A 26306-nucleotide genomic window follows, 5' to 3' on the forward strand; every position below is an offset into this window, starting at 1 on the left:
GCACCTGAGTCAGGCCCAGGTGAGTGAGTCCTGCTTCCCGCCCTCCCGTTTGCTCACAACCACGCTCTCTGTCACCGGTGAGAGAAGCCAGCCTTCGCTGGCAGGTTGCTGGGAGATGTGAGGCAGGTGCTGCCTCTGAGTGAGGAGGACAGTTCTGGGGCTTGGGGCTTGCACATTGGGTACTGTGGCAACATTCTGGATGAAGGATATGATTAGCATGCAAATCCTCATCAGTGGCATTATAAGAAAGTTAGATTTCAGCACATTAAAGGGTATTTTGCAATTACACTGAACATATTTGTGTTTACCACATTTTCTCGCCTCAATTTTAAATTAAGCAGACTCATTTTTAATTTGAAATCTGCTTGTGTTTTATAATTTAGGAAAAATAATGATTCCCTTTACATTTAGGTGATGTTAAAAAAGTGTGTGTGTGTGTGTGTGTGTGTGTGTTCCTGTCTTTAGCTACTTGGAAACAGAAATATGCAACAATTTGTAAGCACAAAAGACAAATAGTTTCTACTTTTGTGCTGCTATAGAGCCTCTTCGTCTCTCACTAGGATGTTCTGTGTTGTTGTTGTTGTTGTTGTTTTTGCCTAAAGAAAATTTTGCAAGTGGTGCCTTACTAATTGCACAAATTCAAGTGGACTTTACAAAGTACAAGTGAGAACAAGGACAGTTTAAACCATAACTAGAAATCTGGCTTCCTGCTCGGTGAGCATCTAGAAATATGATTCTAAAGAACAAACCTGTTACACCGCCTGTTACTTTCCCCGAAGGGTGAGCTCAGTCTCTTCCCAATGACACCTGGGACCTGGTCGTCCATCTATAGAGAGCAGGGCTGGATATAATCTCTGCACCCTGCTGGATGTGAGTGTTGGTAGTTTTAGGTTGTGTTTTGTTTGGATAGAAATCAAAACCACTCTCATATTATGAACAAATTGTGCATCAAACTGTGTAGTGATCCCACCCTCCTCGGAATCCAAAGCACCCAATTCACCCCCCACCCATGAAGCAGTCAATTAATCACATGTTGTATTGGACTTCTTTTTTCAGTATTTATCGTGGCTTGATTCTTTTACTGTGCAATGTTTCCTGTTTGCATATTTTGTGTCTCCCTCAGCCATGCCTCAGTGCCTTAGCAGGGGCCGGGTATAAGGCAGGTGCGCATACAGTGACCTGCTTTGCCAGCACTCGGCCTGGTGTTGCACAGGAAAGAAGATGCTCCGTGGCAATGCCTACCTGTGAGCATGCCTTCGTTCACCACACAGCTTCCGTCAATCAGAACAGCGTCGCATGGCAGTGAACACTTCCCTGCAAGAATGAGGACATCTCCGGGAACCAGGAGACGGGATTCCAGCTCCTGCAAGCCTGCACAACAGCAGAGTTTTCATGACTAGCTGACCTTTTCCTCAAAAATGAAAGCGACTGACAAACTCTTGTCAACCTGTTGACAAGCACTACCCTGAACGTTCACCCTTTCCAGCCCCTTCCCACTCAGTCACAAATTCCCAGGAACCAGGATTAGGGATTTGATTTCTGGGCTAGAGCAAAGAGTTAGCTCAGCCACAAGACTCGACGTCGATCCTCGTACCTGGGACAGTGCTCTGCCCACAGAAGACGCTCGAGGGCATTGGTCAAAGGAAGACAGACTGCCCCTCTACCGCTGCTTATTCTCTTGGGCTGAGTTCCTGACCCCCGGTGGCACACTCTGTCCTTTGAATGAGACCTAATGTCAGACAGCTTCTGCTGCCCTGGGCTACAGCCTCTGGTCCCTCACAGAGAGCCATGGCCGCCTCCCACCCCCGGGGCTAGGTCAGGAGCCAATACCAGTGTCCAGCCAGCCACCTACAAGCCTCATTCAGGCTTGTGTTCTGGATAACAGATTAAAGTGCGTGATGCGGAGTCTGTCTGGAATGCCTAGTTAGGGAAACCAAAAAGCCATAAGAAGGCTTACCTAGTAATATTTAAATTAGGGAAATACGGAGGGCAGAGGAAATTTGAAGTAACCCATACATTGGGTAAGGCTGGTTTAACCAGGGCTGGGATGAGGGTGAGCCATGCGAGGTACCTATGGTAGAAAATTCAACAAGGTTCTCACTCTCAGGGTTGCTGCAGGTACAGGTCAGCATTTGCATGGCCTTGCTTTCTTAAATTTTGCATCTCAGATGCCTTATTTGCCTCACCTTAGCCCCAGTCCTGGGTTCAATCAGAAAAGCCTTTTCTGTCATTGACTAATAATAATACATGAGACTGATTCCACCCTGAAATATTAGGGTGCTAAAGATGGCAGAACACACATCACTTACCTTTGCCTTTTACGATGATTGTAACCTGGACTTTGTTGTGGTCTTCCACAAGGTTGTGCAGCTTAACTGATTGCTACCAATTGAAAGTCAATGTTTAAATATTAGATTGTCCATAACGCAAAAACAACTTGTTCTCAATGCAGTAAATACCGAGGCTGCTGTCACAGTCAAACAGATTCTTAGCAAAGACTCAAGTTCAACTTTGGACGCTCTTGTTTCCCTGCCTCAACCCCTCCTCTATCCAACCTTCTATTTGCAGAAGCAAATATGCTCATTAGTTTGATGCTATTTCAATCCCAGGACAAATAATGCACAGCCACTGCCCCCCAGGGACCTAAGCGAAGCTGAAGCACAGATGCTTCACTTCTGCAGGATGTATGGTTAGACTGGGGAAAATGAGATCACAAACGGGTCACTTCCTCCTCTGTGCCTCTGTTTCCCTGCCTGTAAAACATCAAAGCTGAATGTGACTTGTAAGTGAATTTTCCTTGTAAGAGTCTGTGAATACTTGGGTTGTGTTTTAATTGTATGTGGAACAGTCATCCCCTCCTTTAGGAACTGCTGGATTTTCATATTGGGTAAGTCTACAGTCAAGTCACACTGCTTTGTTGGAATCCTGAAGCTGCCACTTACAAGTTATTTGGCTTAAGTCCTTTCCTTCAGCTGAAAGTGAAGAGAACCATAGCTATTTTATGGGGTTGTTTCAGTTAGTTGATTCTTGTCTTAATTGTTCCTTTGGATAGTATGGACTACTATGATACGAGCTCAGAGAGTGTTGATGATTAATAAGAAGTTGTTGGGAAAACCGTTGTCTGAGTACACCAGCCAGAAACATTGGCCTGAGGTGGAATTCACTGAGATACGACCCTGTGCAAAGCAGCCTGGAGAAGTGGACGCAGCATCTCTTAGCTCAAGAGATAGGAAGGCAGAGGTGAGGCTGCTATGCTGTCCACACAGTTTCCCCCATCGACTGTAGGGGGCGCCATCAGCTAGAGGGAATGGGATGCTGCCCCCCTGGGGCATCCCTGGAAGGCACTGCCCATCTCTGTATAGATATCAGTTACTTAGAAACCCATAAGTAGAAGAGTTCTGAATACTGTCAACAGTACTTAAACACAGCTCAAGCTAATTCAAATACAAACCTTTTCCTTTTCTATGTTAGAGTAAATTATTTTTACCTGTTCTGTGGGTGATTTTTGACATTACCAATGTCACCAGGCTAAGACAAACATTACACACAGTTATGCAACTCTCCTCTTGAGAGGACATAATGAATTCTGTGTTAATATTTATAGACAATTTATTATTTACTTCAGTTTTGCATGAAAAGCTAAACTTCAATCATTTGGACCAATTGAGTAGAAGTGATATTACTGTTTGGCATGTACTCATAGCCCTAACTTGACATCCTGAGGCCCGCCTGTGGGGCAGCCACTTCAATAATGGGTAACAGTGAGAAAGTCTGCGGTGGTTCCGTGGCAAGAACACTGGATGTCGCCAAGGTTTCTGGGTTGTGGGCCAGGCTTCCCCACTAACCAGCTATGTACCTGTATATCAGAAATTTCATCAAATAAGTTAGTTGCTTCCTCTATAAACAAATGACATTGAATTGGATCACTTTCAAGTTCCCTTCAAGCCCTAAAATGGCATTGTACTGATCTATTTTGTGTATCAGACATTTCTTCAAAACCTCCAAGGCTTCCTAGAAGAAATACCCAGGGTATATTGACTCAAATTAGTGTTCTTTTGAAAACGTTATGCAACTGCTTCATGCCAGGCAGTGTTATAAGCACTTAGAATATACTGCTTGATTTTTTTTTTTTTAATTTTTAAAGTAATCTCATAATAAAAAGGTTATTGTCTCCAACGTACATATAACAAAACAAAAACAGAAAAACAGGGATTTGAAAATGTTAAAGTAAGTTGCCCACAGTCATTTACTTACTAAGAATTAAGATTGACAATCAAACTCAGGTTCATCTGGCTCTAGAGCCTTTTCTGTGGATGAAAAGTGCTTGGAAACAGCTCCATCTCCTTTAAGAAGATAAGCATCCTTCATGATAAATTTCCTTCAGTTACTTTCTTGCTTAGCAAACCCTTTTAGTCAATGCTGTGGTAACTTCCACCGAGTCAAGACGATGACAATCAACACATTTGGAAGTGGTAAAGCATGAGTTAAGAATGCTGGACTGTAATTCTCAAAACTCATTCTGGCCTGAAGCTGGCTTTGTTGGTCAGACTTAGCACTCTGCGTAGCTTCCACGCCTCTGCCAAGCTATTCCCTGGAATGTTCATCGCAGTGTCCTACTAGCAAACTCTTTCTCATTCTACACAGAAAGCCCTGCTCAAATGTCACCTCCACTCCATAAGTCCCTACCACCCCCAGGAAGAATTAATTGCTCTGCTCTCTGTGTTCCCACCTGTATCAGTGTACTGATCACATTCCATTACAGCCATCTGTCTTCTTGTCAGGTCTCCCCTGCGAGTCAGGCGGTTCAAAGAAGGGACCGCGTATTCACCTGCGTATCCCCTGAAGTCCCTCACATAGTAGGCCCTCAGCAAATATTTATTTAATAGAACTGGATTATTCCGCTTCCCCAGCAGCACTGGAATAGGGTAATGTAAGCATCCTCTTTGAGCTAATGTACTCAGAAGCTCTACAAACACAGGTTTCTATGACAACCACCCAGCTAGGAGAAAGCGAGTGCTGTGGTGCTTGCCACGATTTTGAAGCTCGCTGCCTGATTTTCATTAGGCCCCCTCTGGTTCTCTAGTCCCTGTTCAGTGGGACCAGAATCCGTTTTCAAGCCTAATTTGCATACTGTTATTATTCGGCATCTGTGCTATGTATCATCCTGGTATTTGCTGTGGCTGGATTTCCTCCAGCGATAAGTAATGACGGCATGAACTCAGGTGTCTTTTGAGCCCAGCTCAGTCATGAATGAAGCAGTATTGGCCAGATACTCTCAGCGCTATTTCTAGCAGCCACCCGTGGAGCCAGCAGTGGAGTGTGCAATACAGTTCAATGGAAATACAGTTGAGTGTCAAGGTTTGCCCTCAGACCCGCACCAAACTTGTTAGAAAGGGGCTGGACAGGGTGTTTCTTGCTTTGACAAGGTAAAATATTTCTGTGTGGCATGATTTAGGGCTACTATAGATGCAGGAAGATGTTTTATTCCACTCTTGTCAACACCCCCTTCTTACAATTTTTAAAAGCATGTGTTTGTTTAGCATGACAGAGGATGGCAGTAGATGCTCCTTCTTTCATTCCTACCAACATCTGCTTCTGTTATAAAATTATCAAACAATCATTTACTACCCCAAGGAGCTCACAGGTCTCTGAGATTTTGCTCAGTGGGATGGGGTGTTGTTCTTGACTGAGGAGTCAGGAAACCTGGGACGAAGGTCTACGGCATGAGCAAGTCACTTCACCTGTCCGAATCCCCTCCCCTCTTGCTCAGGTGGGGAGAGGTATAGCAATGGTACGTGTATCATTTTATGTTTGCTGTGCCCCACACAAGCACATCCATTATGCATGCGGGAGCCCTTTGAAAACTATAAAGCGCTAAACAGATATCGACTATTGAGGATTTGTGATTTAAACTGCAAAGATGCAGTTTCAGGAAACTGGCCCATTTTGTATAGTTACAAGATGCCTTACAGGTTGGGTCAGATCAGCTTTCAGTAACAAATACTGACTGCTAATAGGATTAGTGTCTTTTTAAAGAAATCTTGCAATACTGCCATCAAATCTGAAGTTCCTCTGTTAGTCACTGTTTTGAGCAAAGGCATTTAGGAATGTTGTTAAAATGTAAAACCTAAATGTTTAAATTCCATTAAGGATTTTAAAATAAATATTTTAAGGATTACAGATAATAAAAAGAGGAAACCTAATTTTGGAGAAGACATGTTTAGAAGAACAGGAAAAACAGAAACCATAAAGAAAAGGAAAAGATATTTCATTAGACACATTTTTAATATCTGATAAAAGTCAAGTCTAGAAAAGAAAAATAGGCTAAAAAATAAAACCTTCCCACATATATGGTGGATATAAAGATGCAGTAAATAGAAAAAAATAGAAATCTTTATCAGACAAAGAAAATTTATCTCTTTTCTCTAGTAACTGGGAAAATGTAAATTAAAACATCAATAAGACACAATTTTTAAAAAGCATATTAGATTGAAACATATTAAACATCAACATATAACACCAAATGTAGGTGAAGATCTGTGGAAATGAATACTCTCATATGCTGCTGATAGAAGAATAAATTATTTAATGTGGAAAAAATAGTATCAATATCTATTAGCATCTAAAATGTACATATCTTTTCATTTAACAAGTGGGATTTTGGTTGCTTTGCTAATATATGTGTGTGTGTGTGTGTGTGTGTGTGTGTGTGTGTGTGTGTATGCACACACTAATATGTAAGGGCACACCTATATTGTAGTTATGTTGAACTAAACATATTTGTGGTAGAAAAAATGGAGAGGAAACTCATTTTTCATAAATAATAAAATGATTGAGTAAACCATGGTATGGTAGCATGGAATAACACATCATTATTTTTAAACAGGATCTAGAAGTATTTGCTTACTTGGTAGATGATCGTTTTATATTTATAAAGTGAAAAATACAAGTTCCAGATTAATGTCCCTGGTAAGATCCTTCTTTAGTAAAGCAAATTAACAAATACATAAATGAATCTCCATATAAACTTGGAGTTGCCTCATGATTCAGTCTGATGAATCCTAAATGAAGTAGTAGAACATTTTCTAGAAAGATGCTATAGAAATCTGAGACCTAAAGGGGCTGTGGAGTTATAAGTAATATTAAGCTAAATACTATTTCAGAATGGGTTGGTATGTGATTTATAAGACTGTGTGTGTGTGTGTGTGTGTGTGTGTGTGTGTATGTTTTAAAGGAAGATTTTAACTGGCTATATAATGAACAAAGATGGTAAGAGAGAGGGAGAGGTCATAAACTATAAACTTACTATCACCAATGAGAAGTTTGCATTACACAGGAATCTGGGAATTAGCAGGACAACCTAGGAGGGTCTTCAGGAGTGAAGAGAAATGTGAAGCCCTTAAAACCCATGTTCTGGTTAATAATGCGCATGGAAAACATACAGCTCCTAACAAAACTAAGTTGGAGTCACTATGGGAGAACATTTAGTCACAAAGGAAAATAACCTATCTTACAAGACAAAGGAACAAAAATTGAAACACTGAGTTAAAGGAGCTCAAAGAGAGAGGGTTTGGAGGCAGATGAAAACAAGTGGCACTGCTGTCCCAGCCGGGGACTTTTGGGACATAATTGACAGGGACATTGGTAAAGAAGATCTCTCTCTTCATCTGACATCATGAGCCCTGCAGGGAACATATACCTGCAACTGCTGTGACCATCTTTGCCACTGTGTGGAGAGTCTCTATCTGGGTGTAAAGACCACATATAGTAAAACACTTCTCAAGCCATGATTTGTAGAAAAATGATCACAGGCTTGAATGTTGGGACAAGATCAAATTACTATAAAAAATTCATAAATATCTACTCTTGAGTTCAGTAGTACTTATTAAATCACAGATAATGAACAGTTTGCAGACTAGCTCCAGTCCACAGACCATACTTTGAGCAGCACTCTGGTAAAGCAGGGTGAAGAGATAAAGAAAAACAGATTCCTATTCATTGTTTGAGTACTGTGCCTGGATCTCTCCAGGCCCAAATAAAAACAACCCCAAAATTGTTTACACGAGTTCCTTAATTTAGGTCAAGTTGGGTTTCTGTCACTACAAAGTTGAAGCAGTCTTTACTAAAACCCATGGCTAGGATGCTGCCAATCGTTCTCTTTCTAAAACTATGGCTCGCATCATTAATCCACCACAGCCTTCATTCCCATAATATTCAGACACAGCCTAGAGTCCTTTTGAATATAGTATTCATTGCAGCCTTCAGTCCATAATCGGAGTTTCCAAAGACATTTAAATCTACCCAGTATTCCTGCAGCCCTCCTCCTGAGATCTCACAGTAAGTAAGTTCTTGCTTTTTTCTTTGTTTTGACATATGTTTAACACAGCAAGTACTTGCTGTCAGTGGAAATTTCATGGATTTTGCTTCTCATATAACCAGGAATGAAATAGAATCCAACTGTGACTTCAGTTCTTACCTGTCGTAAATCATACACACTTAAGACAATGGAGATGATGGACAAGATGATGATGGCCACAGAGTATTCCACGTAACTCTGAGACAGCCACAAAGTTAAGGTGAAGGCTTGGAACACATAAAACGGATTTAAAACCTGCAGGCACAAAAATAGCATTTAGGTCACTTGTAGTCAAGATGATGTCATTTCTTTATAGAACAGTATTTCCCATTTTTTACATCCAACAACCTCTAATATTTAACAATGCACTTAGCACTCCATTAACTTTGGTGGAGACAATGTCAAGCACATAGAATGTAATATGATCAAAACTAAATTATTTTAAGCACTCAAAGGCATGGCCACAAATTGATCATTCTTATTATTTTGAATCTTCAAAAATATATTCCAATAACAAAATTCAACAACTTACCTTTTTAAACAGATTTACCCATAGTGGTAGAGAAACATGAAAACTTCAATTTTGAACATTTTTACTGCAGGTTTTTTGGGGGGTTTTTTGTGTGTGTAATCACATGCTATCGAATAAGTCAAGTTGTGCAATAAAAATTAAAGATTCTACTTTGATCCAGGTCATTGTAAAATAATATACTTTTGTGTTAGAAGTCTGGGCACGTGCCCAGGTTGCAGGCTCGATCCCCAGTAGGAGGCGTGCCGGAGGCAGCTGATCAATGTTTCTGTCTCTTCTGTTTCTTTCTCATAGGTGTTTCTATCTCTCTCTCCCTCTCCCTTCCTCTAAAATCAATAAATACTTATTTTTTAAAAATGATAATGGGCCCGGCCGGGCGTGGCTCAGCGGTTGAGCATCAACCTAGGATCCAGGTGATTGGGGTTCGATTCCCGGTCAGGGCACCTGCCCAGGTTGCGCATTCGATCCCCAATCGGGGGTGTGCAGGAGGCAGCCGATCAATGACTCTCTCATTATTGATGTTTCTTTCTCTCTCTCTCTCCCTCTCCTTTCCTCTCTCTGAGATCAGTAAAGATATATTTTTTTTTAAAAAAATGATAATGGCAGCTGAAAGGGCAACCCCATGGAGTAGAGCTAGAGATGGCCATATGACGTTCACAGGTGGTAAGAATTAAGGAGCCTATCTGAGCAAAGCAAGGACTCTTTTCTTGGTGAAATGCTCTTTATGATGATTATAAATTAGATGAAATATCTAAAACTAGTGCCATTTTTTCTTACCTCTACTTTCTATAATCCTCTAATATATTAAATACACTTCTACTTTAGTCCTAAAAGTGAACTGATATCTGACTAATAAGCTAATAGGCTGTGTCTTAAGAGTTTTTTAAACCCTTAGATATATTTTGTACATTAAAAAAGCAGACCTTTGGGGACAGAATGGATGAACCTGGAGAATATTATGCTAAGCGAAATAAACCAGGCAGAGAAAGACAAACATCATGTGATCTCATTTATATATGGAATCTAAAGAACATAATAAACTGATGAACTAAATAGATCCAGTGACATGGAAGCATGGATCAGACTGACGATTCTCAGAGGGAAGGTGGTGGGGTGGGGGAGGAGAGATTAACCAAAGAATTTATATGCATAACCCGAGGACACAGGCAACAATGTGGTGAAGGCCTGGGGAGGTGAGTGGGTGTGGAGTGGAAGAGGCCAATGGGGAGAAAAGGGCACATCTGTAATATTTTGAACAATTAAAAAAAAAATTGTTTAAAAAGTGTTTGTTCCTTAATGATTCTTATCATTTCCTTTGCACCATGCTTTTCTTACACATTATAGCTTTTCTGGTCGCTTGGCATAAAATGCTCTAATTGTAGAGTATGCACTAATGATAAGATGATTTCCAGTTTATACAAACTCAGTAGAAAATTGGTTAAATACTCCTTGTAAAAGAAGCAAAACCATCATAATTAATGCAGTTCCCTTATTTAATATTCTTCTGAAACCACATGTGAACAAAACAGTTTTACTTGCTTTTCTTATATTAAAAGCCTGGTAAGTAGGTGCCAGAAAAACTAGCACTCCTTTCAAAATAGACCAACTGACACCTGGGAGAGTCTTTGGCAATTTGAAAATGTACTTAATAAGTTTGAAAAGCAGCCTCCTTTTTCAGAGTGGCAGGGACTGTGTATATGTGGGGACATGGGGTATATGGGAAATCTCTGTGCCTTCCACTCCATTTTCCTGTGAACCTAAGGAAAAGAGTCTAATAAAAAATTTATTTTGTAACAGATAAGACCATGCTCAAAAATAAAATGACCATCTTTGCGGATTAGAAATAGACTAGAAACATGCAATTGAGTGGGGACTAATGTGATCACCCTACTGAGTTCCAGACAAAGACAGAAGAGAGATAGATAGATGCTCAGTTCCAGTGGGAGTAAGACAGAAAGTGCCCCATAAGTAGCAGGAGACAAATTCCAAGCTTGCAGAGAAAACAGGGGTAGCAGTGGGGATCCCCTGCCCAAGAGCAGAGGCTGAGAAAAGTCACAACAAACAGTGGTTCACCAGTGGAGAGAGAAGTAGAAGAGAACAGAGCTTGTGTTTCAACTGTGAACTTGTCCACACCCCAACGTGGCTCAGCGTCTGTATCTAACAGATCCCCAAGGGACGGAGTCCAAACCTCCAGTATAGGCCCTAGTTCTGAACTGGGGACCTGAGAGGACCAGTAAGAGGCAAACACAGAACCATTAACGAGGGAGAGTGAGCGCAGGAAAAAAGACAAAAACGAAGAGGGGAAAATCCCACTTGATGAGAGTTTAGCAAAAAGATAAAATAACTTCAAAGCACACAAAGAAAACACTCTAACAAAGAAAAACCTGCTAACAAAGGAAGAAGTCATTCTAGGAAATGGAAACAGCAGAGCAATATGAAAAAGACCAAAATAATACATCTAAAATCCTCAAAAACATCATAGAAATCATAATATTGCCCCCTCCCCCCCCACCATAATCATCACCATCAAAAATTTAAGAAAACAAACAGGAGATGATGAGACTGGACTCTTCCCTCACACTGGGAAGAGACTTTTTTAAGTGGATTTGAATTTAAAACAAGTAATTATTGAAAAGAACCAGTTAGAAATCCTGTAACAAAAATATATGTTTATTAAAACTTTTTTAAAAAAGGAAACTTCAATAGATAAGAAAAGCATAGGCTAAAGGCAATGGGGAAAAACAAAGCAAATTTACATGAAACACAGACTTTGTTCACATCAAAGTGCCCACTTGTTGCTTAAGAATCCCCTGAGCAGCAGAAAATAAAAAGTAAAGGATGGGATAACAAGCGACAGAATTGAGTGTTTTGGAAAGACAGCCAAAGTAAATTGCTTACAAGAAAAAAGAAAAAACAGGCTATTTTGATGGTTCATTTTACATGTAGGCTTGGCTGGGCTGTAGTGCTTAGTTTGGTCAAACACTAGGGGAGATGTTGTTGTGCAGGTATTTGTAGATGTCATTAACCTTTACAGTCAGTTGACTTTAAGTAAAAGAGATTGCTCTTGATGATGTGGGTGGGCCTCATCAAATCAGTTGAAGACCTTAGGAGCAAAAACTGAGACCTCCCAGAGGAGGAGAAAGCCTGCCTTAAGACTGTAACATAGACGTCCGGCCTGAGTTTCCAGCCTACTACCTGCCCTGCACATTTCGGATGCAGGACTGCAACATCAGCTCTTGCCCCAGCTTCTGGACTGCCTACTGCCCTACAGAGCTCAGGTTTGCAACTCCCCACAATGGTGAACCAACTCCTTAAAATAAATTTACATCTATATCTAAAAAAAAAAAAAAAAAGTAAAGTAAATAGTTAGTTACCTGTTTAACAAGCAGCTTCCATATGGGTTGGACTTCAACCTCAATGGCATTGGGCCCGCACACTAGTCGTCTGCAGGGGATTGATCATCTATTAGCATCACACCTATGAACTCATGAATAAGTAAATACAGGTCAAACTAAGCAGAAGTCACTTCTCTACCTTTTTGGGATTTTGTGCTTTCAATTAAAAATGAATGTGTAAGTCCTAAAATACTAGTATATTTTAAAAATGAAAATCAGTGCCTGATGAACAAAGCTGTTTTTCTGGTTAAAAAATGTCTTATGTTCACTACAACTCAAGAGCCAAGTGATGTTAGAAAGGAACTGTGAGTTACTTTTAAAATAATGTGATTATACTCTAAGAGCAGCTAAAAAAAAACAAAAAAAACCCCACAGAGATGAAGATGACTAGAATGTTCAGGCGTCCAGATTGCTCTTGATGTTAGAGATCACGTCTGCCTTACCCTGGTATCTCCAGCACCTAGGACAGGCCCTTAGTGCATGAACTCAACAAATACATGAATGAATGGGCCAACAGATTGGAAGATCATATATGGCCTTCATGACTAACACCTTGTAAATCCACGCATATGTACATTCGAAAAAGAGCCCTCATGTATTTATAGCATTGCACAATTTGCAAAGCTCTTACAAAAGATTGTCTCATTTGATTCTTACAGTAGTCCAAAGAAAGGGCTAATATCCCCATTTTGCCAAAGGGAAAAACCATTCAGTGTGCATGTTTTGCCAACGGGGCATAAATCTAACATTAATCATGGCAATGTGGCTTTTAAGCAGAGGTGACAGTGTCAGAAACTGCAGTGAGCCTTTTATACATTATCTCCTTTGATCCTCACATTATCTCATGAGATTTCATCTTTATTTAAAGATTACCAAAGTAAAGAAAAACTAAGTAATTTTTCCAGAATATCAGAGTTAGAAAGAAGCAGAGCCACGCATCACAGCATGGCCTCTGCGACTTCCATTATTCTGCCTCAGGAAGTCCCCGAGGTCAAAATCTGCAGGTGGGTCTTTGGCCTAAGGGGTAAGAGGGAGAAAGCCCAAACTGGTCTGACTTCTAAGCCTTGTTGCTCCAAGTATAATGATTACTTGCAATGGTCAGAGAACTCATTCCAAGCCTTCTGACTCCATGCCATGAACACATTGAGGTCCAGGGATGTTGGGAAGCAGAGGGAGGTGAAACTGCACGTGCTGCTATTTGCCTTTACAAGTCCCTAACCTCACACTGGAAAGAGACCACAACTCAAGTCACTTTGGTGCTCAGGATTTTTTCCCCAGAATCCGTGGAAGTAACCTGTTGTTGGCCAAGAATAAAAGCTTCTCGGGGTCCTGAACTTCGTCTTCTCTCATTCTCTCTCTGCTTAGAATGCCCGCCCCAATCCTTCACTTTGCAAATGCCTTCTCAGCCTTTCAGAGCCAAACCTGACAATAGAACCTAGAGGTCGAAAAATTCGAGATCTAACAGACCTGGGGTTGAATCCAGCTAAGCCTTTGCACTTGCTGCTTCCTTCACATGGAACCAGTTTCCCTGACATCTTTGCTCACTTTCTCATTCCATTCAGGTTTCTGTTCAGGTAACACCTCCTCATTGGGAGCCTTCCCCAATAATTCTATTTAAAATTGCTACCCCATCCCCCAAGTCAGATTCTCTATATCTCCTCAACCTATGTCATTTTTCTTTAAAGTGCATTTGATAATCTAAAATTACCTCTTTATTACATGTTAACAAGCATGTAAACAACAGACTGTACCCTCCACTACCGTATAAGCTTCTAGAGGACACTGACCAACCTGAGTGCATAAAGCAGACCCGAATTCAAGAATTTTTTTGTCGAATGAATGACTAGGTGAATGAGGAGTGAACCTTGGTTCCTTGTGTGTGAAATGGGCTTCCTAATACATGCCTAGTAAAATTGCTATCAATAACATGCGGGATAAATACGTAGAGCATTTAGCATAAGTGCCTAAGACATGACCAGCTCGCAATAAGTAGCAGCTATCTTCGAAGACTTCCCTACTCCTTTAGGCACAATGAACTGTATTTTTCTCTCCTCCAAAGAACCCTTCTTTTCTTAATAGCAGCACGTAGCTCCTTGAATTGTTACATACAGTTACATGTCTTTCCCCTTAAATTTCCTAGACACTCCTTAATGGCAGGGATGAAGCTTTTTCGGCTCCGGTTTTCTAGCATCTAGGGGCACAGTGTCTCACACAGAGGGTGTTCCCTAAATATTAGACTTAATAAGTGAGGGCCTTTGTGACCCCATGTCTAGAATACCCTCTCCCCTAACAGGGCTGAAAACCCAGCAGCACACAGGCTGGGGAAATTCAGTGCAGAGAGGAATGAGCCAAGGGCCTGGGGCACTTCCACTTTCCCCGCCTGGTGAGACGGTCTCTGATGTTACTAGTAAGGGAGGGAAGCTGGGTGCTCATGAGGACTGAGATCCAGAGGATTAATACCTGCCTGTAGATTATCCTCTTTAGGGCTTATCTGGGCCATGTTTGAGGTTTTTGTGTATTTCCATTTCTTTACTTCTCATATTATACCCTTACTTTTCATCAAGCAAGCTCAAGGCAATTAATATCACTCAACCAGTCAGATTAATTTTTTTGTAAAAGGATTAGTTTTACACTAAAAAATGAGGGGGAAAATTGGGGCGGGGGAATGCTTCACATTTTATTTACTGTCTTTACCCTCCAAATAGATAAGCTTATAACATAAAATGTGCCTATATGTTTATAAGTAGGTTATCGCCTCTGTTCTTCATATTTGGAGAATTATATGCTCTGTCTTGTTTATTAGATTGTCAAGTTCTTTATTGTGTGGACCAGATTTAAATTTAATTATGTATGATGTTTATCAAAGCCTGCCACTTGATAAATAGGGACATGTGAGGTGGCTGCCCTGATGGAAATCTTCCCTGCAGAAATGGTTTTCTATACTGTATATCTACATTTGTATAAATGCCCCAGGTCAATCTTTTAAAGTCTTGTGGTTAATGCTATTAAACCAATATGTTTTAATGACATAAACTCTTTGCATTTCAATATATTAAGCATTGCATCTGAAACCTTATATAATGATACCGTTCCTAAGGCTTTTGCAATATTGTCATAGTCTAGATGTTTGCTTTATCTTTTCATAGTGTTCAGTCAAAGAGAAAACTTAAAAACAACAGATCAGTAATTCTCAGACTTGGGGAATATAAGAATTATGGGGGTGCCTGCTAAATATGCAGAGTTTGTTCTCTCACCATCATCCCTGGCTTCTACCTACTAAATCAGAACGGTGGGAGCAGAGTCCGAGGACCTGTATTTTAAGTACCTAATTGCGTCTCAGCTTGAGGATTAGTGTTTCTGCCTGACCACAAAGAAGGTCAGGCAGGGAGTGTCCCTAAAATTGGGTAAGAAATGAAGCTGATTATTAAAATTCTGGGGAAGGCTTACAATAGTTTTCTTTCAGATTCACCAGGATTCACCTCTTCAAGTTATAGATGAAGAAAGCAAGGACCCTAATCACTGTGCGTTCACACATAGCATAAGCATCTCCTCTGCCACTGCTCTTCTTAACCTATGTGTCCCTAGATCTATTCTCACAGTTTCTCTCTCCCACTCGTCAGTAGACGTCTCTGGGATGATGACTACGTCTAATGTATCTTAACATCCCTAGTGTCTTGCAAAGCGCCCGGCATATTAGAGGCATTTTGTTAATCGACCATGAATGCATTCATTTACTTGTTCACTCCACAAACATCTGTTACGCTCCTCCCATGAATCAGGCACTATCCCGGGTGCTGCAGAGACAGCTGGGAATGACACAACGAACCGAACAAACAAAGCCCTCGTTTCCAAGGGCTGTTCTTGAACGTAAAATGCGATCATAATATTGTCTTTGTCTCTCTGAGGATTTGGAGGATTCAGGAGCTGATGTTTACTAAATGACTCAAGATGTTTTTGAGAAGAAAATTAAAAAGACAACACAGAGAAAACTGTTGTACGATCCTGAAAGAAAAGATCGAATGTTACTTGATTGCATTGTTCTTTTAGTCTTTGCTTTTTAATAACTTTGCCTATGATGTGAACAATTTAGAGTATGTCTTCTGATGCCAGGAAATAAGCCGGGGTTATATGATGTTGATGAAGCATTATGCCAACAATTCACTGAGCACCAGCCCTTTGATATTTCGCTTCCTGCTGGCAGAGCTCGCCCTGGGAGTGCCCCAAACCCTACCTGATGGCCTGCTCTTCCCGGGTCAGACCCAGTCCGAACATGTGATGGATGTCGTGGCAGGAGTGGCTGTCTTCCAGCAACCTAGGGTGTGGTCAGGACAGGAACCACCCTTCAGTTCATGGCATGCAATGAATAGGACTTTTTTCTTTATATCTCAAAGAAGAATTGAGAAAAAGTCGGACTTACCCCACTTTCTGAAACCTCTTCGTCAAGTTGTCCCAAACATACCTGATTTTCTGCACTTGGATACATCGTAGCTGCAATGACAAGTGTGTTAGGCCGTGTGTCATTCACAAAGTAAAAAGGGGAGGCTTGTTTCATGCAGGTCTCCACACAGCTCTCCTCCTTAACACATAGCTGGAACTCCCAATCCAGCAGTGTGATAGTCAAACTTTCATCTAATAAACACATTACTTTTTTTTTTTTTTTTTTTTTAGAAAAAAACATACCATAACAATGCACGCTTAAAATCACTTACTTTTAACTCTGGCTTCACTACGGCTTGGTTTATGACAGAGTGGTGGTCAGCTACCAGCGGCTGCTCCGGGTTCTTGCTTATAGGAAACTTTAGTGCGGATAAGTGGAGGCAGATCACCTTTTTCCTCATATATCTTTGAAACTCATCCTAGAAAGGACAGTCCAGCCTGTGAAATTCTCCAGTGTTATCCAGTAAGGCACTCCATCAACCAAATGCCTGCCAACTGCTACCCAGTGGTTCCCAAAGTTTGGACTGCAGACAAGAGCATCGGCATTATCTTGGAACTTGCTAGAAATGCAAGTTCTCAGCCCCACCCCAGGCCTACTGAATCAGAACCTCTGGGGTTACAGCCAGCAGTCTGTACTTCAAAGAGCCCTCCAAGTGGTTCTGACTTGCACTAAACTTTGAGAACCACTGTGCTGGGCAGTAAAGAGAAAAATACACTTTTCAGGAAAACTTTATATTTGGAGAATAGTTTCTGGTTATCTTAAAAATCACATCTAGATGTTTTAAATGTGTAATTTCCTTTAAAACACATATTTTTGAAAAATTGAATGATCATTCCATGATAGGTTTCTAACAGTTATAACACCAATAGCCACTGTTCGTGTAATGGCTAAGAGCAGTGCCAACTAGCTTGATGTGGTAGAAGTGTCCCCAGTATGATATGGAAGAAATGGCCTTCATTCCTGGGTTAAAATAAGAGATGGCAAACAGATTGCAAAGCCAGTTTTGCCATCTCCTATTTGGGGACAGGAAAATTCTTTAAATAAAGGAAGCTCTCCCCTCTGGAATGCTAGCCAGCCATCGGTCGTGCCACAAAGGCGACACAATAGGCCACGCACCGTCGTCCTTAGCAAAAAAGTATCTGCTTCTTGCAAGGGGCAGGGGATGCAGTTGGCCCACACCCTCCACCGGGGCTTCCAGTAGAACAGCAGCAGCAGGGCCCCACAGCTCAGCACCGATGCTGTAAGGCAGAGGGCTCTGCGCAAACTCCGGGTCTGGTAACCGAACACCTCCTGGAGAGAAAATAAAACATCACCCTACTTTTCTTTTTTCACATAAAGATATAATTTTGTTCCTAGAAACAGACTGTAGATGCGGCGATGTTGACGGGGAGGAAAATCTGGCTATGGCTGCTTGAATCAGATTGATTGCTTACAGCTGTCAGCTGATAAAATAAAGAAGAACTCATCTCACTGCCCTGGCATATGGAGCTAAGACATTAGCCAGGAGAAGCAAGGAAGGGTGAGAGTTGTTTGGTTCTAAATACCCTTGAGAGTCACCTCATAATTTTATAAAATGCTTCATGCTTTGGACCAGTTCTACTTTCTTTAAGTATAAATTTTTTTTAAATTGTTAATATGAATTTACTGGAGATGATAACGTGACAGACTATGATCCACACTTACTTTCTAGCTTTATTCGAATTTGACATTGATTAATAATAACAGGATTGAGAAGAACTGAAAGTATTAATAACAGTACTGCATTCTGAACCAGTAGGATGATGTAAATTGAGAGATTATCTGTGGACATCAAAGACTTCCAAAGACAGCTTAAAGGTATTTACCCAGAGAGTAACATGCTGGAATATAGGGTGACCCCCCAAAAATGTATACACACACTTAAAATAATTATCAAGGCAGTGTTTATTAAAACACATTTTATTTTCAATATTGAACTATCAGCTATTACAGTGTGTCTACATTTTTTGGGACACCCTGTAATTCTACTTTTAATAATCGGCTAGTTAATATTTGTCATAAATTGCATAAAGACTTAAGATGACATTTTAGGGGAAAACAAATAGCCCAAAATAATATATTCATTTATTTAAAGCCAATTTATACTTTCCATCTTCTACAATGAAGATTCACGGTATTGGGTTTGGTTTTTTTATTTCAAAAACTAGATTTTTCAGACAATAAAATGGTGGTAACCAGGGGGTTGCAGAGTGGGGAGCAAGAGTGATGACGTCTAAAGATACAAACATATAACGAGCACTGAAGTAGCCATAGAGATTTACTGAACATAAACAATAATATTGTACTGTAAGTATGTAATGCAATAAATATCATTACATCAGCAACCATATTGCAATATATAAATATATCAGAGTAGCATGCTACATCTTAAATTTACACAATGTTGCTTGTCAAATTTTTCCAATAAAACAAAACTAGCTCTTCAGTGTATTTGGAAGGCCCTAAGGGATGTTGATTATAAGTGACATTATTACTATACTATGATTTTAGGTTCTGTTCTTATTTTTATGTTTTTTTTATGGCTCTGAACTCCAGATCACAGAGCTGTAATGTCAAGAAAATAGTTTTTTACTGAGTTTCTATAGCACTTTCAAATAATGGAATCTTCTGACTTTTACACTAGTTTAGATCATGTTATAATAAATCTCTTGGCTTTATTCTTTGGAAAAGTTTTCATCTTCAATATGGCTATTTTCATTATGTTTTCCTAATAAAGAACTCTATGGTAGATCAAGATTTTAATAACAGTTGTTGAAAGTAATCCTTAAACATAGTGGAGAGGTCACAAGCTTAATTAAGAAGCAAAGATGTAAACTTGAGTCACTGGTCTGCTAGTTACCAGTTATGTGAACTTAGGTTAATCATTTCACCTCTAGAGAATTCCAATTTACTCCTCTACAAAAAAAAAAATTAGAAATATGTGCCTTACAGGGTGCTTAAGCTCAAATGAGATAATGTTTCCTTAAACTGCAAGGTAATTACAATGTTAAGATTTCCCTTCCCCTGTTCCTCGGCACTATCCTCCGCCTGAGGAAAGATGTTCATGAGGTTTAGTGATGCAGCTACTGCATTTTGAGATTATTCACGCTAAGGGTTAAACGTTACTTAGAAGCATGTGTACATTCTGCTTTTAAGTGTATTTTTGGTTGGTCTCTTTTCTCCCTAATCTTCTCTCTGATTCTATAAACCTATTTTGGTTTTATTTGTGAATTTACTTACTTATAGTTTTATTAGACTCAAATAAAATGTATATGCCAGTTCACATATGATATCATAAATATGAATCATTTTACTAAGTGATTTACAGGAGCTTATTGCCAAAGCCCAAGTATGTGCAAAACAGATGCAGAAGAGTTAAGAATTTTAGTCCAGCTTATGGCGGAAATGACATTCGTCAATGACTTTCCCACTTTCTGTTTACATACCCACAGCAATGACATTGGTGATCATAATTTTGATTCCTTCCCATTCTTTTTTTATGCAACAATTTTTTTTATTAAAAAAGAAACTCACAATGCTAGCAAGACTGCAAGGAAATCACTACAGCTACATACCGCTGATAAGCTTATAAATTGGAATAATTCTTTAGGAAAAGCAAGGTGACAAATTATATCAAGAATTATAAAGGTGTTTCTATTCCTCAAATCCATAATTCCACACTCAATAACATACCCTAGGGAAATAATACATAAAGTAGAGAGTGATGTCTGTAAAGATGTTTGGTGCAGCGCTATCTGTAATAGCAAAGTTATTGAAAGAACGAAATGGCAGCTAATGGTGCAATAGGATGTGACACATCGGAACAATGGACTGTTGAGGAGCCGTCAAAAACAAAATGCGTGAAGTCAAGGTAGACACATGGAACATTGTAAGCTGATTGTTCTAAATGATTAGTTTTCTGATGGAGTCAGAGTCACTGAGATTTCTTCTAAATATTGAAACACCCCTAGTAAAACCCATGAAGAAAAGCAGAGGAGAGGAGAAAGCGTGGAGCAATATGTATACTGCGCAAGAGGGAGGCGAGTGGAATCCAGAGCCTCGTGAATGTGAGGATACTGGGAACGGGAGTGAGAGGGTCAGAGCTCAAGCCCGTCACACATGCCTTCTGCTGGTAAGTGAGCTTTGTCACCTGTTTGTTACCTGTGCGACCTCAGGATTTACCTTCGCTAAGAGTGTGCTTATGGGATTTAATAACACAGCTGGAAGAATAATGGTGAGGGTTCAATGAGAGGTGCCACATGCGGAGCGTGAGGCAATCTCCGGGGCAGTGTCAGCAGGTGGCTTGATGACAGGCCGGTCAAGGAGGAGAGGGGACTGTTCCGGGCCTGGGCTGGAATGTCCTGAGTCAGGGCTGCTAATGCAGACAGGCTGGGCTCCCCGAGGACAGGAGCCCAGGGCTGCCACCGCCTGCGAGTTGAGTAGAACAGCCCAAGAGGCCGTGCCCACCTGCACGGAGGCTGGAATGGCATTCTCTCGAAGCAGCGATCTTCCCTCACTCTTTCATTTCCCACTAGAATTCTGTACCCAGGCACCGGGAGGTAGCGGTCCTAACGACCCTTTCCTAAGCCCAGAGCAAAGCAGCAGCAGCATTAGGAGCAACGATGAAATACAGACAGGCCTTTGGACAGAGGTTGCCTGAGGTGAATGTAGAGCCCTGTGGGGGTCTTTCAGCAGAGCCTCTGTTCTTTGTAACCCTCCCCCTTGCCTGCTAGAAGTTCTTGCTTCTGTTTCTTGCTCCATCACTTACTAGTTAATGTGATCTCAGTATATGACTTAAATTCCTTAAACTTTATTTTTATATTTGATGTTTTAATTTATCTTTATTGTTAAAAGTATTACAAATGTCCCCCTTTCCCCCCTTGGTCCCTTGCATCCCCTCCCCCCCCAGGCCTATTGTCTGTGTCCATGAGTTATGCATACAAATTCCTAGGTTAATCTCTCCCCACCCCGCGTTCCCTCTGAGATCCCTCAGTCTCTTCCATGCTTCTGTGTCTCTGGATCTACTTAGTTCATCAGTTTCTTTTGTTCATTAGATTCCACATAGGAGTGAGATCATGTGATACTTGTCTTTCTCTGACTGGCTTGTTTTGCTTAGCATAATGCTCTCCAGGTCCCACCATGCTGTCTTAAAGGGTAAGGGGTCCTTTTTTATTACAGCTGCATAGTACTACAGGGTGTAAATGTCTGAGAAGATGCTTGATATGATTTCAATCTTCTTGAAGTTGGAGAGACTTGTTTTGTGTCCTAACATGTGGTCCATCTTTGAGAATGTCCCACGTGCACTTGGGAAGAACCTATATTCTGCAGCTTTGAGGTAAAATGTCTTGTAAGTGTCAGTTAAATCCATTTGATCTAGTGTGCCATTTAGAGTGAAACTCCCTAAACTTTAGATTCCTCATGTGAGAAATGTGGCTGGTTGTAAAATGCAACTGAAGTAGTCTGGTATAGCAGTTCAAAACTGGGCATAATGCATGAAAAGACCAAATTCAAATCTTTACCATGCAGCCCCACCAGCATGGCTCAGCAGTTGAGCATCGACCTGTGATCCAGATCGAGGTTTGATTCCCGGTCAGGGCACATGCCTGGGTTGCAGGCTCGATCCCCAGTGGGTGCTGTGCGGGAGACAGCCGGTCAATGACTCTCTCATTATTGATGGTTCTGTCTCTCCCTCTCTCGTCCTCTCTCTGAAATCAATAAAGATATATTTTAAAAACAAATAAACAAACAAACAAATAAATAAATAATAAAAATGAAAGCAAAGTCGATTTAAAAAAAAAAATCCTCTACCATATAACTACAAAAATGTCCCTGGGCAACCCACTTTACTCCTGATGATTCAATTTCCTCCTCCCAGAGTGAGAATAAAAACAATATCTTCTAGGGTTGCTGTGAGAAACTAATGAGATAATACATGCAAAGCATTTAGCTCAGTTCCTGAAACATTTTGAGCATACAATATGTGTTAAAAGTTAATATTAGCTTGGGTAATATACAGTTCAACAAAACTTCAAGCCATTGTGAAATGATTTGACTATAGGCAATATTCAGAACTAAATGTTATTTACCAAAACCATAAGTTATATATCTAATAGTGATTGGTCCAATGGTTTACACAAAATTTTTGCTTTTCCACAGAGCACAAATTGTCAAAACTGAAGTCAAATACAGGCCCGAAAGAACACTGCTCACCTTTGTAAAATGTGAAACTCAGAAAAGGGCTTTAAGATAAACAGCAAACTGATTCAAAGGTTAACTAGATGCCATAACTATACATATGAGTGTGCATGCACACACACAAGCACATGCGCACACACACCAGCACAGTCATTCTTCATTTGTACAGAAGTAACACAGTGTCATAGAACATCCTCTGATGCTATGCAATGTAATCTTGTATATGTTACTAACTGAGCCTCAATCTCCTCAATTATAAAATGGATATTTGAGGGGCTCGCTCATAGAGATTAAATGAGAACCTACATAAATTTCTAGCAGATAAACAGTACTTTTTCAATTATTATTTTTTCTTTCTTTTCTTTATAGGTAGCTCTTACAGTTGCCATTGAAGATAGAACCAATTGGCTAAATTCCTCAAGAAGAATTGTGGGGTGCTGCTTCATCTAAACATGCTTTCTCCCCCCAAATTCTCCTTTGGGGATACTCTTGGTCACATGGAACCATCCCCTTGGGTCTCCTCCTGTCCCTGCTCCTGACTTTTCACTGCATCTGGAGCACTAGCACTTAGGAACGACTGGTCTTGTGAACAGGTCCTTTTTAGTATTTGTAAATCCTTTTATTCCTATGTTCACTGTTCACTTGTTTATCCATCAAAACTATTTGTTGTGGACCCACCAGGCACAGGCACAGTAGTATGTGCTTCAAATCCTTGCAATGGGTATTTAGGGTAACAGTTCATAACACTTACTTACTCAAACAAAGACTCTCACAGCAGCACAAGGTTATAAATTTATTTACTCAAGACATAAATAACTCTCAGTATTATAATTATTTCCTGTGAATGGCAAGGCCAGTTTATTTCTATGACATGTTAGGCTTTTCCATGAGTGAGAAGTTCCCATAACCTTAGAGTAAGTCAGCTTCTTCTATGCAGGCTACAGATTTCAGTCCCTTGAATTAGGGCCAAGGAAAGATAACTTCTCTGTGTCCTTTCATGAGACTAGAATTCATCATGTTTTAGCTTCTTTCTTTTTAAAAACAACCATCGCAGCACCAAGTTTCTATTCATTATTCACAATCTACCCTTTGTTCTCTTTATCTGGACATGTCAAATTGTGTTCGTTTGTGTGTCAGATAGGAGTGCATTCTTAAAACTCTGCTCCCTTATCTCTAACTCTGCCATGTTTCTAGGTTCTTTTCTTTAATGCAAAGATAATATTGTCTCTATCAATGGTCCCTGTTAGTGTGGTCATTATTCCTCACCCTCTATTAGCAGCTTGGGTTTCGCCACATGTAATAATTTGTGTTAGTTTCCACTAATTACTAAGCATTGTTAATTATAGTTTTCTATATTTTGCCCTGCATTCATACCATGGAGTGCCCTTTGAATGGGATAAAATGTCTTGAATTACTTCCACTTTTGTCTGTATTTGACAATAAGAACTAACTTTTCTAGCATGGAGACTCTTGTGGGTCCCTGGACCCAGTTCCCACTACGTGTGCTCTTGGGTGTGTGTTTGTGTGGCAGGGAAGGGGTGGGGACTTCCCACACAACACAGAATATATTCTGAACACCAGGTGGATGTTGTACAATTCAGCTCAATTCTGACGCCATTTACCTGAAGATAGCATCAGATGCCACAGGTTGAGGGATCAGTACCATAACGCTGCCTCCCCCCAACTCCAGGCAACAGTGGCAACTCCAGGTAGCCACCTATACTTCTAACCGACTGGCTACAAATTGGAGATTCCAAGAGCCCCCTGCTTGAGTTTGATTAACTTCCCAGAGCAGCTCATTGAACTCAGAGAAACATTTTACTTAGTAGAATACTGGTTTGTTATAGAAGGATATGATGCAGGAGCAGCCAGATGGAGGAGATGCATAGGCCAAGGTATGGGAAAGGGCACTGAGCTTCCACGCCCTCTGCAGGTGGCCACACTCTCAGCACCTTCACATATTAACCAACCAGAAAGCTCTCTGACCCCAGACCATTTAGGTTTCTGTGGAGACCTCACTACCTAGGCATGACTGACATTGGCCATTGGCAACTGATTCAACTTCCAGCCCCTCTCTCCTCCGTAAAGTCCAGAGTGGTGGGACTAAAAGTTCCAAGCCTCCAATCCCATGGTTAGTTCTGACAACCAGCCTCCACCTTTAGGGGGAGTCCAAAATTCACCTCATTACCATAAAAAAAGGCACCATTGTTGCTTTCATCACTTAGGAAATTCCAAGTTTTTTAGGAGCTCTGTGCTAGAAATGATGACCAAGACCAAGGATATATTTCTTTTTTTAATTTTATTTTATTGAATTTATTGAGGTGACTCTGATTAATAAAATGTTATGTTTTAGGTATACAGTTCTATAACACATCATCTGTATATTGTATTGTGTTTTCGCCACCCCAAGTCACCATTTATCCCCCATAACCTCTTCTGCCTGTCCCCACCCCCATTTACCCCTGGTAATAACCACACTATTGTCTGTGTCTATGAGTGAGTGTGGGTGGGTAGGAAGAGATTAACCCAAAAACTTATATACGTATGTGTATAGCCCATAGACACAGACAATAGTGTAGTGAGGGCCTGGGCCCGGGGGGGGGGGGGGCGGGCAGGTGCAGGGTAGAAGGAGTCAGTGGGGGTAAACAATAAAAGCCTGTACAGTGAGGGTTTCTATCGGTGGGCTGTTGTGAGGGTGACATGAAGTACTGTGTGTCAAGTGCCTAAGTCAGTGCCCCATGCAGTAAGGATTAGCTGCTCCCCAGAGAACAGCGCTCAGGAATGACAACGAGGTTCAACTCTGGAGGCTAGTGCAATGCCTTAGGTCCATGCTGAGCTCAGCAAAGTGACCCTGAGCTGCACTTGAGTAATCTCACAGGCCCACCCTACCCAATTAGGTTCTTTGTGGGTGTTTGATTGAAGGAATTTATTATGTGCCCGAACAGTGTGTGGTTTTCACCACAGATCCTCTCACACAATCACAAGTGATTGTTCACTTGAAATGATGAATGCAAATAGAAGTCAGGGTGGGCCATGGGGAACCTTTGGGAAAGTAAGAACAACTGGGCAGAGGTTGTAAAAGTCAGGGACTGACAGCCTCCAAAGGCTGGGATTAGACTATGCCCAGGTTTAGTTTGGCCTATCGATTAGCAAAAAAAATAAAATAAAAATTATTTTCCAAAATTTATAATAAGGCTATTTCACACAAGCATACCAATTTCTGGCTTCCCTTTCAAACTCTGAAGAGCTGACAACACTGGGCCTGAGACTGGGTAACAGCTTCCTCTTAGTCTATGCACCTCTGTTCCCACCAGAGCTACTAACTCACCCATGGCTCTGATCCAACTGAACAGGATTTGCATCTGTGCTCTGTGC

The 26306-nt window shown here is 40.7% G+C and overlaps 1 protein-coding gene across 1 annotated transcript in view; it reads right to left on the bottom strand.

Annotated features, from left to right (window-relative positions):
- ATP13A5 (ATPase 13A5) overlaps positions 1 to 26306 on the bottom strand; it is a gene marked incomplete at both ends in the record, with an annotated part of 83121 nt that overhangs the window by 55042 nt on the left and 1773 nt on the right. The window contains 8 exons of the mRNA XM_081137650.1: positions 1243 to 1371; positions 2310 to 2382; positions 8477 to 8611; positions 12260 to 12329; positions 16512 to 16592; positions 16698 to 16768; positions 16990 to 17136; positions 17835 to 18008. Of these exons, the coding sequence (XP_080993776.1) occupies positions 1243 to 1371; positions 2310 to 2382; positions 8477 to 8611; positions 12260 to 12329; positions 16512 to 16592; positions 16698 to 16768; positions 16990 to 17136; positions 17835 to 18008 (880 nt within the window). The remainder of the gene's footprint in view (positions 1 to 1242; positions 1372 to 2309; positions 2383 to 8476; positions 8612 to 12259; positions 12330 to 16511; positions 16593 to 16697; positions 16769 to 16989; positions 17137 to 17834; positions 18009 to 26306) is intronic.

This window comes from Miniopterus schreibersii (genome assembly GCF_964146895.1).
Source record: "Miniopterus schreibersii genome assembly, chromosome: 5".
NCBI lineage: Eukaryota > Metazoa > Chordata > Mammalia > Chiroptera > Miniopteridae > Miniopterus > Miniopterus schreibersii.